This window comes from Ailuropoda melanoleuca, chromosome 8 (genome assembly GCF_002007445.2).
Source record: "Ailuropoda melanoleuca isolate Jingjing chromosome 8, ASM200744v2, whole genome shotgun sequence".
Classification (NCBI taxonomy): Eukaryota; Metazoa; Chordata; class Mammalia; order Carnivora; family Ursidae; genus Ailuropoda; species Ailuropoda melanoleuca.
In genome coordinates, this window is record NC_048225.1 from 41,124,140 (window position 1) to 41,139,319 (window position 15,180).

Here is a 15,180-nt window from a genome sequence, read left to right on the forward strand (position 1 = left end):
GAAAAAGAAGAAATAACACCCCAACTTATTCTTCCTTTTAGAGTAATTGCTCCTCAACCTTCTCTTCTTGCCAGAACTTTGGGGTTTAATTGCTTTTTGTTTGTTTGTTTTGTTTTGTTTTTTACAAACCTGAGAACAGGTCAGAGTCCCTTGTCAGATCTTATTCTGAATGGCAGAGAAAAAAAAATAACTATGAATTGGACTTATTTGTCAGTTACCTATTAATCATAACTAAAAAGCATGATTAAATTGTCAGTAAGAAACCCTTGAAAGCCTTGTAATTGTGCTAATGCATTCTATTGTCATTTCTTTAAAAAAATATATCCAGAATATTGTAAAGTCCAGAAAGGACCTTGGAGTTTTTGCAGCAATCCATTCTTTTTACAAATAAGAATACCAAGGAACAAGAAGGTAAACACACTGATGCCACAAATAAAAGATTGGATAAAAAAAAGTCTGTATAAAAACAATTAACTTCTGAAGTGAGAAGCATACCATTAAAACTCAAAAGATAATTTTAAAATGCAGAAAATATTTGTAATGTTTATTTCAGGGCCAACTTTTAAAAATATTATGAAGAACCTATACAAAAAGTAATAAAAAGACAAAAAAAAAGCACACACCCTAATATAAAATAGCAACAAATGTCAACAGATTTTAGGGAAAAAAATCTATAATATGTACATGAAATAGAGAAATTCAAATAGATATTTTCTTACTTTTCTGAGTAGCAAAGGTTAATAAGGCTGATGGCATCTCGTGCAAATGAGGGTACAGGGTGAAGGAAATACTTTCATTCTCTACTTGTGGGAATGTAGTTGTCACAATCATTTTTGAAAGGCAGTTTAGAAATACCTGCAAATTTTAAATGTATTTAACCTCTCACCTTTCAATTCCAATGTTAAGAATTTGCTCTTTAGCTATGTTCACAATGTTCAAAATTATATATATGTATGGTATATCTATATATACATACATACATACATACATACATACATTTTTTTAGCAAAAAAGAGAGAGAAACAAAATGGCTGTTAGTAAGTGATTACTAAATTAAAGTACATCCATACAATGGAATTTTTTTTACACATTTATTGATTCATTTAAAAAGAACAATGATGAACACATTGCATGTTAATGGTATAATATTATGATGAAGTTAGGGCTGACCTTGTGGAGCCCTTAAACTCTGTCTTAAAGTGACAGTCAGTTTGTTCCATAATATGAAGGAGCTAATAAAAGACAAAATTTGGAAAGTAAATTTTATTTGACCTGATTTAGAATACCTAAGTTTGAAAAACAGTTATAAAATTTGTTAAAATCTTAGCAAAGTGTTTTAAGTATTGGTGGCTTTACTTCCTTAGCTTATTGCTTATTGCCTTTGCCTACAATGTAAAGGATTATTCTTCACTTTCTGGATAGCAGGGATTCTGTGTTTAACCAGAATAATTTCCTGTACTTTATGTTGACTTTATTATATTCCTGACTATTTAAGAAAGAAAAGAAGAACAAAGATTTCTCTTTCTTCTCTTTATAATCATGTTACCTTCTTTTTCTTATTTGAAATGTTTTATTGACACTTTGATTAAACGTATAACCAAGTATTTTTCTCAGGTGCCTATAATCCCATCTTAATCAAGTGTTCAATTCTCCTCTGATAACTTCTTTAATTTCTATCTTGCTCACATCAGATCCTGAATATAAAAAAGTTAAATAAATCTTTTAGAATATCTTTTACACCTAAAACTCTCTTTGTGATTTCTTAGAGGGTTCCCAGCAAAACCACAAAGCTCTATTCTTCCATCTTATGAAAAGAGAGATAGAAATAAGTAGGTTTATTTGGTAGTTACTTTTGATGAGTTACATGGGAAGAGTTCTCAAACAGGAAGAGATACTCAGCCTTCCTTATGTTAAATTTGTATAAGTAAATGACATTAATATTCATATAAGTAAATGACTATTAAGCCTTTTTGAAATTGTATGCTTTATGGGACGTTCCTAGAGATTCATCAATGCCCTCACTGTCCACGTCCATGCTATGTTTCTATTTATGAGTCCTAATGGTGCTTTGCCTGATATTAAGCAGCAAGAGTACAGTGTCATGTCATAATTTCAGTTATTTAAAATGTCAACTACTCATAGCCTTCTCCCTTTTTTCAGAGAAGTTTTAGGTTCACAACAAAATTAAGAGGAAGGTACAGAGATTTCCCATTTACCTTCTTCCCCAACACATGCATCACCTCCTCCATGAGCAACATCCCTCACCAGAATGATACATTTGGTACAACTGATGACCCTACATTGGAGCAAAAATTACCTCTCAGAGTCCATAGTTTACATACGGGTTTACCCTTGGTGGTATACATTCTTCAGGTTTAGAAAAACGTGTAACGGCCTATATTCATCATTATAATATCATAGAGAGTATTTTCACTGACTTAAAAGTCCTCTGTGCTGTGCCTATTCATCTGCCCCTATTCTCACTTCTGGCAAGCACTGTTCATTTTATAGTCTCCATAGTTCTGCCTTTTCCAAAATGTCATACAAGTGGAATTTCACAATATGTAACCTCTTCAGATTAGTTTATTTTACTTAGTAATACATATTTAAATTTCCTCCATGTCTTTTTTTGGCTTGATAGCTCATTTCTTTTTATCTCGGAATAATCCATTGTCCAGATGTAGCACAGTTTATCTATTCACCTACTGAAGGACATTTTGGTTACCTTCATGTTTTGGCAATTATGAATATGGTTGTTATAAGCTTCCATGTGCAGATATTTGTGTGGGCATATGTTTTCAGCTCCTCTGTGTAAATACCAAAAAACATAATTGCTGGATCATATGGTAAGTGTAGGTTTAGTCTTGTAAGGAGCTGCCAAACTATCTTCCAAAGTGGTCATTTCATTTTGCATTTCCACCAGCGATGACTGAGAGCTCCTGTCCCGTTCTATCTTCACCAGTATTTGGTGGTGTCAGTGTTTCAGATTTTGGCCATCCTAATAAGTGTCTATCTTGTTGTTTTAATTTGCATTTCCCTGATGACAAATGGCGTGGAGTATCTTTTCATATGCTTACTTGTCTTTGTGTATCTTCTCTGGTGAGGTGTCTATTAAGGACTTTGACTCACTTTTTAATTGGATTCATTTTGTTATTGTTGAATGTTAGGAGGTTTTTTTTTTTCATATTGTGGATTAAGTCCTTTATCAGCTATGTTTTGCAATTATTTTCTCCCAGTCTGTGCCTTATTTTCTCATTCTCTTGATATACAATGAAATTCTATAAAGCTTTCAAAAGGAAAGGAATTGATCTACATGCACAGATGTGGAAATATATCTGATATTATTAAGTGGGGGAAAAGTACAGAATTATGTGCAAATACAATACTTTAGTGTATATTGGAATGGCGGAGTGAAGATTCTCTTGTTAATTTGTTCCTTTCTTCTCTGAATTTTCTAAATTGCGGAATGGATTTTAAGTAATTTCCCCTAATCTGCTCTTTTATGTTGCTTTTTTTTTAATTTACAAGAAAACAAAAATAAAAACTAAAATATTTCAATATAGTCTTTAAAGGAAATCTTTCAAAGAAGCCAAAAACATGTCAGGGCCCTCAAATCTGATGTTAATCTTGCTACTACTTGTGGGAATCTATTCTTCAGCCTGGCTAAATAAAATTTCTTCAACATGACTTCCTCTATCTTATGATTTACCAATTTTGTTCCCTAAGTATGACATACACTTCCTTACCTTCCTTGTCATACCTGTAGTTTTTCCTCATCTTTAAGAATAAATCAAAGGAGAACCTTTCCAAGAAAGCCTTTAATTTTCAGGGCAGGGTTAAGCTTTTCCTCTCTGGATTCATATACCTCTCATAATTCTTTTATAGGCTTTACTACATTGCTATGATTATTAATTTTTTTTCTGTATTGAAAGACTGTAAGCACCTGGAGGTCAGGGCTTTTTATTCCTTTCAACAAATAAAACAGATATGATATCTGGCATGGTAAATGGAATACAGTAAAAACTTAAAATGTTTGATGAATGAATGACTTTTTTTGAATGAATTGATTTTTAATGAAAATGGTTTATCCTCAATCTAAGAGCAATCAGAAGGACACTTATATTTCAAATCCCCAGGGAGTTGCCCATAGTGGTTAAGAACCTGGTTCTGCAGTAAGACTATATTGTTTAAGTCTCAACTCTGTCCTTTACTAACTATATAATCTCTATCTCTCTTTTTTAAATCTATAAAGTAGGATAATACTAGAACCTATATTATAGACTTGGTGGGAAACGAATGAAATAGAAATTGAGAAGAGTTTAGAATAGTGCCTCAAATATAGTAAAAACTAAACGTATATTATCTTTTAAAACTGTTATATTAAATCCATTCTCTGATATTTTTAAGTGGTAGAGAGAATTGGAATTAGTTTACGTCTTTCTTTTCCCAACGTTGGCACATTCTGATGGCAGACTATTTGGCACTGGAATGTCATGAATTTCTCTTCCCATGAGCTTTGAGGCTTATTTCCTTGTTTTGGATGTCAGGCTTGCATTTTCTTCTTCAGTTTATACTTCTCATTTGTGACTGTTCTCAAGGAGACTAAAGCTGTGCTCCCGATCCTTGAATATTCATTCTTGTCTTGTAAGGCTGCTGCTCTTCAGGGATTGGCTCTTATGTCATCGGTTTTATGTAGCTTTCTAAGAATGTCTTCCATGATTATGCATGAATCACAATGTACTATTGTTGTTTACTCATTTGTATTTCCCACTAGACTATGCCTTATCAGACCTGTCTCATTATTGATCTTGTCACATTATTGTTTCCTCAGTGCCTAGAACCAGGTCTGATGTCTAGAAACATGCCAAAATCTTAAGACATGTTCATAACATTAAATGATTATTACATTTTCTTTTTAAGACTTGCAAAAGAAAATTCCTCCAGTTAAAATGGCTTTTCTGTAGTTCCTTTTGTAGCTGTGGCAAATATAGCATGCTAAGGGTTTTTTTGATCATTTGTTTACTTGATAAAATTGGTTATATATTTACTTGTTATATGCTAGACACAATACTGTGAGAAAAACAAATATAATACAAAGCATGGGCCCTACCATTAAGTCATTCACAGATTAGTGAGAGAGACAAAGCACAAATGAGTAATGACATAATCAAGAACAATATAAATGATGTGTCCTAAATGAAGAGTAAAGAAAGAATGTGGTATCAGTTAATAGATGGAGGAGTGAGTGGTATCCTGGCCATTAGTTTAATAACCAGAGGTCAGAATAAATTTCTTGATTTGTAGCATTTGCCAATTTCATAGTATAAATACTCCCACCATGGCTAATTTCAAGCTGTAGCTTGAGGTTACTAAAGCAAAGTTGGGGAAAGATGTCCATTAGATATTGCTAGCCATTGTGGGCTGGCTCCAGCACACTTTGGATGGGAGATGTGGTAACGGACAGGCATGGTCTGGGTAGACTTCATGGAAGAGGTGAAAATTGAAACTTGAGTTAAAGATTGTATAAAAACTAGATAACTAAAGGAAAATATGTTTCAGGTTTGGAGAATGGTATAAGTAATGCATAGAGGCAGGAAGGAATGTGGAATATTTAGGCAAATATACTCAGCACGTAGTGGGTACTCAATAAATATATTTGTGAATAGTTGAATGGCGGTGATTGAGAAGAGACTTGAGAGGAAAGCTCAGGTGCCACAGTATTCTGTGGCAATCCATGGGTCTCTATCCTTCATAATGGTGCTTTTTCCTCCCTCTCCATCTCCAGAATCTTCATCAGCTTGGCTCTGTGGGCTGAGTGTGAAACTACTTGGCCATTTGCTTATTATTTTCAGTTATTTTAATAAGCATACAGATATCTAATAGTAAGATACGATTAGCAGAGAATTCTAAGAGGGCAGAAAATTTTAATTTTCAAGAGTGGCAGAGTGGCCTAAAAGCCATACATCTGCATAATGGCTTTATCTCTATTAAACAAACATGCCCCCAGCCACTGAATTCAACTATAGTATTTTCTATAAAGACAGATATAGGCAAGGTAGCTAAAGATCAACTTTTTTTTTTCTCTTTTCTGGTATATAAATATGGAATTCTGTGGTTTGGCTGGGGTCAGCAAACTTTTTCTATAAAGGGCCACAAAGTAAATAGTTTCCACTTTGTGGGCCCCATGGCCTCAGTTACAACTACTCAGTTCAGCCCTTATAGCATAAAAGCAGCCAAAGACAAGATATAAATGAATGATTGTGACTCCAATCAATCTTTATTTACAAATAAGGCAGGAGACAGATTGGGTCTATAAGCCATAGTGTGCTGATTTCTTCCTTAGAGTACAAAGTTGTCTAAGAAATCTAGAATTCTTTAAAGTTCATGGGACACTAAAGATTAAAAAAATGCCAACAATTTGCAAGGACAATAAGATGTAAAAATGACTTCATAAAAAGAGTTCAATCTAGCTTTTCTGGTAAGATGTTTTTCCAAGCCCCATGCTTCCTCCTTCATATACAGGTATAGGCACTTATGATGTCAAATTAATATCATAATTTTCGTGCTTATACGCTTTCTTAAAAACTGATTTCTGAATGAAACTTGACTTGGGCTGTTACTTAATTCCTACAGTATTAGAGTTGTTCTGCAGACAATAACAATCTGCCTAATAATCTTCCAGGCTCGCTGTCACTTTTTATCTGATATCATGTCCATGTTCCTGGGGAAATGAGTGAGTTAGAAATGGTAATAATATGAGTAAAACATCTAATTTTCAGTGTCAGTTTCTTTATCTTTAAATCAGGAAAAATAGAACTTGTTGTATTTACCACGAAGAAGGAAAGTATTATCTTAATGGCAGGTATAAATCTATGCCCTTTATTCACTGGAGAAAACTACCTAAGAGGGGACAAAAAAGAAAAAAAAAAGAGCCCTACATTTGTCTGCCATGATTCAATGCTCTACTTCCTCCTCTCTTCTTGAAGAACTCCAGAAACAGACAGCTGACCCTCCTCCAGGTACTTTCTCTTCTGCTATCATCACAATTAAGTCTAACTTCTTTATAGATAAGGCATTGCACATGTAACAAAGAGGAAGAGGGTTAATGAGGGTAAAAAAGGCTCCAGGAGAATTAAATTACATCAAACAAGATGGTTGGGCCATGGTGCATCATGTCTGGAGAGCTAATCTTTTAATGCTCAGGCCGATGGTTGAGATCAAAGACTATATCTGCTTCTATGTGGGGGTCTGAGATTGGAAAAGAAGAAATAATAATAACATTGGCAGAGAGAAAGAATATGTTTCAAAGAGGGATATAGCAGATTTGTGTCCTGCCCAGATGGCCTTAGATCCCTTGTGCCAGGTCTGTGTGCGCACCTCTCTGATTCTACAGGCTTGACTTCTGGCCACAGGGCCCTGCCACCTTCAGAGGGCACTGGTGCTGCACAACAGGTCTGGAATGGACTAGTGCCTGGGAGCTTTAAGGCTCCTACTTTGGGGCAACCTGTAGCCAATAACAATGACTATTTGATATGGTAATACAAAAATTCAGTTCCTTTATCTTAAGGCAAAACAAACTGAGGTGTAATTCACACTCTACCAAAATCTGGCTGAGTCTGGGACTTCAACTGAAACTGTACTCTTAGTTGGCTTTTTTCCCCTTCTTATTGTGCTTTACCCATTCTCTTACTGGTTTCTCTTTAACAAAACACTTACATAAAACATTTACATCCAAATCTTTAGTTTCAGGTCTGTTTCTGGGAGACCCTGATCTGCGACAATAGACTACCATAATTTCTTTGCTTTTATGTGATAAAATCCCACTACAATTAACACCAATAAGCACATAATTTATGAAAAAGTATCAACAATTAACAACAATAAGCACATAATTTATGAAAAAGTATCAACCAACCTGTCAACGAATGCATGGTGAAGAAGAAAGATGGGATCATTGGCCGATCCCTGTACCTGAGACATCGTTCCATTCATATAGATGTGCAGGGCATTGTGCATACTGCTTTGAGAGGCATCTGCTATCCCAGTAAGTGGACTAGCAAATCCTGTTGTTAAAAAGACAATTGGAAAGAAAAAATCAGTTTGCACTAATAATTGAAAATCTCAATGATTATCTCATTTGGTTTGCAACTACATTTGAGCACTTAACTCAAAATAATAAAAATCTATAATAAAATTCATTCTGTATTGGGATTCCTTAGATTTTGGATGCCCACTGAGTATTTAATAAATCTTGGTGGAATTGAAGGCTGTTAATCTGGGTACAGTGGACCAATTAATCAGGTGGAATAGGTGGAGCCACTCGTATTCCCTCCTGTTGCTTCTGCCTATTCTTTTCCTTTAGATACTACAAAGTAATAAGACCTTTTTATACTAATCAGCATAGTCACTCTCCCTTCAGTCTTTAGTGGCACTTACAGCAGATCTTTCCAGCCTGTTATGTATTTCCTTGCTTCCCAGTTTTGGTGGTCACTTCTAATTTTGGTTTCTGGTTCCAGAGAAAACAGAAAATTTGTGACTCTCTGTACCACAGCCTAGCGGACACCAGGTCAGAAGGTGTTTGATTTTGCAAACTGTTCATTTCAAAGTTAATCAGAACTCCATTAAAAGGTTCCTTTCATTGCATCAGGAATACTAATAGTGGGTGAATAATGATAATATGAGCTATTACTTTCTGAATATTAATCGTGCTAAATGCTTTTGGTGACATACGTTCTCCAACCTTTTCAGTAACTCTGTCAATTAGAAATTATTATCTCCACTGGAAAGAAGAGAAAAAGAGAAAACCAAGGCTCAGAGAAGTTGAATTTCCCTAGGTGGCACAGGAGGTGGTAGAGTTGGGATTTTAACCAGGATCAACTAAACTTCAAGACCTGAGCTTTAGTTATTTTGTGTTCTCTTTCGCACAGTCCCTGGGAAGAAGAAGAGGGAGCGGAAGATAGCATTTCAGAGTCCATTCAGGCAAAACATAAAATAAGTAGAACTCAGATTCAGAACCAGACAAAGAAGTCTATTTATCAAAGTTGAATTGTAAGTAGCAACCTAGTTGGGGAAATATGGCCAAGGGCATATTATTAAATTTCAGAATTTAGAAATATCAAACAAACTGGAAGATGATAATAATAATAATAAAAGTAGGGTACACACAGTGAAGGCAATATAATTTGGGCAGGGGAAGTCTAGCTAATTTTATGCAACTAGGACTATTTTGTTGTCAACCTGTTGATTTCTAAAAGTGCAGCTCTTAACTTCTACATTTGATACTTTGTGCACTTCCACCATTGTGGCTCACAGTATTTCCATCCTTCAGTTTGTGACTTTTTCCCCCTCCTTTTGAGCTTTTTTTTTTTTTAAGATTTTATTTATTTATTTGACAGAGAGAGAGACAGCCAGCGAGAGAGGGAACACAAGCAGGGGGAGTGGGAGAGGAAGAAGCAGGCTCATAGCGGAGGAGCCTGATGTGGGGCTTCGATCCCATAACGCCAGGATCACGCCCTGAGCCGAAGGCAGACGCTTAACCACTGTGCCACCCAGGCGCCCCTCCTTTTGAGCTTTTTATGCTCATTCTTGGAGACCATGCTAAGACTTGGTCCTACTGGGAGCTTAGCCTAAAAACATGCACTTCTCTCCCCTCTTGTCAATGAAACTTTTATGATTATATACATAAGGCCTTTACTGTATGCAGGGATTTTTCTAAGAGCTTGACATGGTTAATTTCATATACCCTTCAGAGTGATCCTACAAATTAGGCACTTTTATCATCTCCATTATATCAGTTTGAAAAAAGAGCTTAGAGAAGTCAAGTAACTTGTGTAAGACTTAGAAATAAGAGAAATTAATTAAGGCTGGGACACAAGCTTGTTTTCTTCTAGAGCTCAGGCTTTTGAATGCAATGTTTTACTGCCTTTCTATGTAGCAATAAATCCCGTATCATGGAAGACAAATTTCTGCACATCAGTGTTCTTTAAGATTTTACCCTTAAAATAGCACCAAATGAAAGTTTTAAGACCACATTTTATATATGCTGTCACATATTGTTAAGTAGATCCAGATTATTTTAATCCTAATTGTAAACACTTTCAGAGGATATAACTTCAGATATATTACAAATAGTATAAACATAAAACTAAAAATTTAATACCACTTTTACCTCATTCACTATCATCCATATCAAAAATACCTAATCAAACTCCATTATCATCTGAAATTTTGAGGTTTCCTTTTTGACTTCATCTCATATTTTTATTCTACTTTCCCAGAGAAACATACCTAAATATTATAAAAATTATGCTTGATTAAAAAAAACTTTTCTGCAATGAAAATAGGTATAAAAATTAAAATCACTTTTTAAAAATTTTATGGAAACAATCTAATCTGGGTTAATTTATCACTAAATATTTTATTTTATTTTTTTTTTAAAGATTTTATTTATTTATTCAACAGAGATAGAGACAGCCAGGGAGAGAGGGAACACAAGCAGGAGGAGTGGGAGAGGAAGAAGCAGGCTCATAGCGGAAGAGCCTGATGTGGGGCTCGATCCCATAATGCCGGGATCACGCCCTGAGCCGAAGGCAGACGATTAACCGCTGTGCCACCCAGGCGCCCCTATCACTAAATATTTTAGCCATAAACAACTTATCAAACTCACACACATATATCAAAATGTTTTACACAATATTATATATAAAAGAGTAAAATTTTATCAAAAGTTTATTTCTTAATAATATTGGTGGAAGATTGTTAGTTAAAAAATTAATTATCCATGTATTAATATTATTTATGGCTGCAAAGAGATAAAGTTTATCATAAATCCTATTCTAAATATCAAAAACTAAATCTGGGTCCTGAGAAAACTTTGTTCTCAAAAAATAACTACATGGGAATAAAAGATTTTTCATAGTAATCTCATTTAATTATTTGAGCTTTCTTTTAGTTACAGCCCAAAAATGACTCACTGATGAAGCATCAAAATAATGTGATTCATCAGCTGACAGCTCAATCAAGAATTCTTTAATGAAAGCAATCTTGTAAATTATAAATTTATTTACAAACCACATGACTCGCAAGATATTTGCCACCTAGTCATAAAGTCATGCCCTTTAGCAGCACCGGCACCAATGTTTTGAATGCCCCACTTGTTTTGCACCTTGTGAGTTTTTGCCCCTTCTGAGAATGTGCTTCGTTGAGAATGGATTTAAGATATGTGAGAGGAAGGCTTTTCTCCTGAAAAGTACGAGAAAGGTATTGGGTAAGAGAGGAAAAGGAGAACCTTCATGAACTTTCCCATTCAAGATTCATTTTAGAAAAATATACTTGGGGATTGCCTGGTGGCTCAGTCAGTTAAGCATCTGCTTTTGGCTCAGGTCATGATCCCAGTGTCCTGGGATCAAGTCCTGCATCGGGGCTCCCTGTTCATGTGGAGCCTGCTTCTCCCTCTCCTGCTCCCCCTGCTTGTGCTCTCTGTCTTTGTCAAATAAATAAATAAAATATTTAAAAAAAAAAGAAAAAGAAAAGTATACTTGGGAGGAGGACCTGGAAACAAATTTCCTTAACACGTTCTGTAGAAAGTCTTGGTGAACCTGCAGTAGTATGTCTTTCCCAGTTTGAAGATACTGCCAGAGAGAAAAGATTTTTAGAGCTCCTCAGACCTGACTTTAAATTCTGTTACTCACCAAATGTATGGCTTTTGTCAAGATAGCTATCTTTTTTGAGTCTCAGTTTCTTCATTGGTAAGAGACGGAATAATTACTGCCCATCTGGATTCTGATGAGGAATAATTTTGTTGGCAGGGGTAAAGCAACTAGTACAAAATCTGGCACAAAATGGAGGCTTCCTGAGTAGCACCTACCATTTCTATCAGCTCACTGCATTTGATCAATGGGTGCTCATCATGAGAGCTATTAGCCAAGTATATGAGTCACTCCCGCTGCAGAAAAGTCTCTTTTTCCACGATACTCACCATCAGGACCCATCCCAACACCAGACACCTCTACCCTCCTAAATTCCATTGCTCTACAGACCCTGACTGTTGCTTGCCTTCATCTGTTAGGGTGATCTTAGAAAGTAAGATTGCATTTCTAACAGTGTTCTCAGCAAGGTTTAGCATTTCTTTACTCACTTCTTGGGCTAATTTGCCAGATACTGCAACTGGGATAGCCTCCAAAGTTACTAAGAAAGGAAATCTGAATAAGAAGCGCATAGAGTTTATCAGACTATTGTGATACATGCTCAGAAATAGTTCAAAGATACAGGTTGAACAAATACCCAACATCTTTGTGATAGGTACTAGATTATTAATATAGATAATCTTATTATATTAACTGTTTTAAATGAACTATGCATATCTTCTTCCTTCAAAAAGACTGGAAATGCCTTAGAAGTAGGGACCAAGTCTTTTGCTTTGATTTTCCACAAAGACAGAGACTCTCACATCTTTGTATTTAAAAGAAAACCAAATTCAAAATACATTTCAATCCTTCACTTACATCATTCTATAGAAACTGGGAATAGGAAAGATACATTTCTCTCCATAAAATCTTAAGGGACCCTCAAATAGCTTTACTCGGCTGCTTGTTAAGAGACAAAATAGAGAAAATGACATGGACGTGAATAGTGTGAAAATTTTGAATAAATGATTTTCTGTTTTACTTCACACAATTCATTTTTTGGCCAGTAAATCACGTTGGAAAAATAAGAGAGGATTACACCAATATCAGTAGGTTCTCTTGTTGAGATTTTAATTCTCTTTTGGAAGAGCAAGTTGAAGAGGAAATTCTAGGCACCAAATAAAAGCAGTTTATACATCAGGCTTTTGAAATATCTCTTATGTACGTGATCTCATTTGAATCCCCACGCTACCTGTGATATAAATAGTATCATTGTCCCAATTTACAGATGAGGAAACTTAAGTTTATACAGAAGTTACACGTCTATCAGTTAACACATCTAAATTCAAGCTAGTCATGGAGGGAATCAGGGAATCAAAGATAGTGCTGATTGGTTTCAAGCCTGTGATTTTAGGTAAACTGCAGTTGGGTATCATCTGTGCTGACTTGGAAGCCCTTTTTCCTGTGGACTACCAAATTAATTTATGAGCTTTCTGTTTACTTGTATTAACAGCGAGATGCCCAATGTGTGACTGCTTCCCTTTTGTCCGAGGAGTCCCCAGGATGGGAAGTCCAGTAAGCCAGCAGGGACCTTGTTAGCAGTCACAAATGCCAAAATGGCTCCCAGTTCTTTGTGAAGGGCAGCGACTGTTGAACCAAAGTACTCTGGGTTAGGCCTTCAAGTCTGCGTGCTGCATTCCTATGGGAAATTAATAACCACAGTTTCCAGCTGATCTTAACAATACAAAACTTCAGCTCATCAATCCATGTCTTTTCTCTTTCATTTCCTCCCCAGTAGTAGTCTGGAGTTTTTCTGTTTGTTTGTTTGTTCTTTAATATTGAAGCCTCTTTCCAACCCCTGGAGATTGAGATTTAATTGGTATAGAGTGGAGCTTAGGCACTTGGAGTGTTAAAAACACCCAAGTGATTCTAATGTGCAGCCAGGGTTGAAATTCACTGATTCGGGCTAAATTGCTTTCCATCCTCCAAACTTGAGTTCATGGTTTAGAAACTTTACGTCTGAATGTATTATTCCCTTCACTTGAAATTTGCTCCTCCTATATTCTGGAAGTAAAAATGCACACCACACACTTCTACCTTAAAATATTTTCATGTTGGGGTACCCTGTTGACCCAGTCACTTAAGCTTTGGACACTTAACTCTGGCTTAGGTCATGATCTCAGGGTTGTGAGATCGAGCCCTGCTCAGAGTGGAGCCTGCTTGAAATTCTCTCTCTCCTTCTCCCTCTGCTCCCTCTCTGTTTGTGCTCTATCTTAAAAAAAATTAATTAAAAAAATTAAAAAGAATATTTTCATGCTAATAACTGCTCCAATGTGTAACCTTGAAAATGATGTTTAAAAAAAGGTAGCGGAGGAGGTTAAGATGGCAGAGGAGTAGGGGCCCTTTTTCAGCCGGTCCCCTGAGTTGAGCTGGATAGGTACCAGACCAGCAGGAACATCCACGGAATCAGCCTGAGACGCAGGAAGATACATCTGGATCTCTACAAATGAACATCTCCAGCGCTGAGTATCGAGGTACGAAGCGGGGAGCCGTGAAACCGCGCACAGATATCGGAAGCTAAACAGAAGGGGGAGGGAGCCGCCGTGTCAGGGCGCCGGGAAGCGGTAGCCACCTGCAAGGGGGAGCGGACAGACCGCGGACCCGCACGCTTGAGACAGCAGGCTGAGAAGGGAGCTCCGGGAGCGCACGCGGGACGGCTGGCGGTTGGCGGGCCACCTGCACGGGGGAGCAGGCAGACTCGCGGACAGCACCCGCGAGACAGCAGACTTAGAACGCGAGCTCCAGGAGCGGGCAGGGCGGCTGGCGGGCCACCTACACCGGGGAGCGGGCGGACTCGCGGACGGCACCCGTGAGAAAGCAGACTTAGAACGGGAGCTCCAGGAGCACACGCAGGGCAGCTGGCGGGCCACCTGCACCGGGGAGCGGGCAGACCGCGGACCCAGACCCGCATTCTGGAAACAGCAGACTGAGTCCATGAGCCGGAAGCATGCGCCACCAAGCATCTCACGGAGCTCCGGAGCTCCGGTGTGCTCACTGGATCTAGGCTGTGACTGGGAGCTCCGGGAGCGTGCGCGGGCCAGTTGGAGGCTGGCCGCTGGAGGGCCACCTAGACCAGGCGGACTCGCGGTCAGCACCCGTGAGACACCAGACTGAGACGGGGAGCTCCGGGAGCCCGCGCGGGGCGGCTGGCGGCGGGCGGGGTTGGAAACACAAAGGACAGAGACGTGCCGGCCCTGGAAGTNGACGCGCCGGCCCTGGAAGTGAGGGCTGGGACACCGGGTGTGGGGCGCACAGCCCGGGATGCTGCAGGGTTGAGCAGCACCAACAGAAACAGAGTTAAAGTGGCCAGAACATCAGTGGAGAACGATCCGCGATCCCTCTGTTCTGAGACAGAGGCAGAATTTCAGCCGCTGCTGTTCTGACTCTCAGAAGAGGCATAGCAAACTGCCAGGGAAAGCCGCCACAGAACAAAAGCCCAGAAATACCGGCTCACAGGGTGCCCATCGCCATCCCCCCTCGCAGGGGACACGGAGAC

General features: G+C 37.8%; 1 protein-coding gene across 1 annotated transcript in view; it reads right to left on the bottom strand.

Moving 5' to 3' along the window:
• TYR (tyrosinase) overlaps nt 1–15,180 on the bottom strand; it is a 106,819-nt gene that overhangs the window by 51,606 nt on the left and 40,033 nt on the right. The window contains exon 3 of the mRNA XM_034665602.1: nt 7,916–8,063. Within this exon, the coding sequence (XP_034521493.1) occupies nt 7,916–8,063 (148 nt within the window). The remainder of the gene's footprint in view (nt 1–7,915; nt 8,064–15,180) is intronic.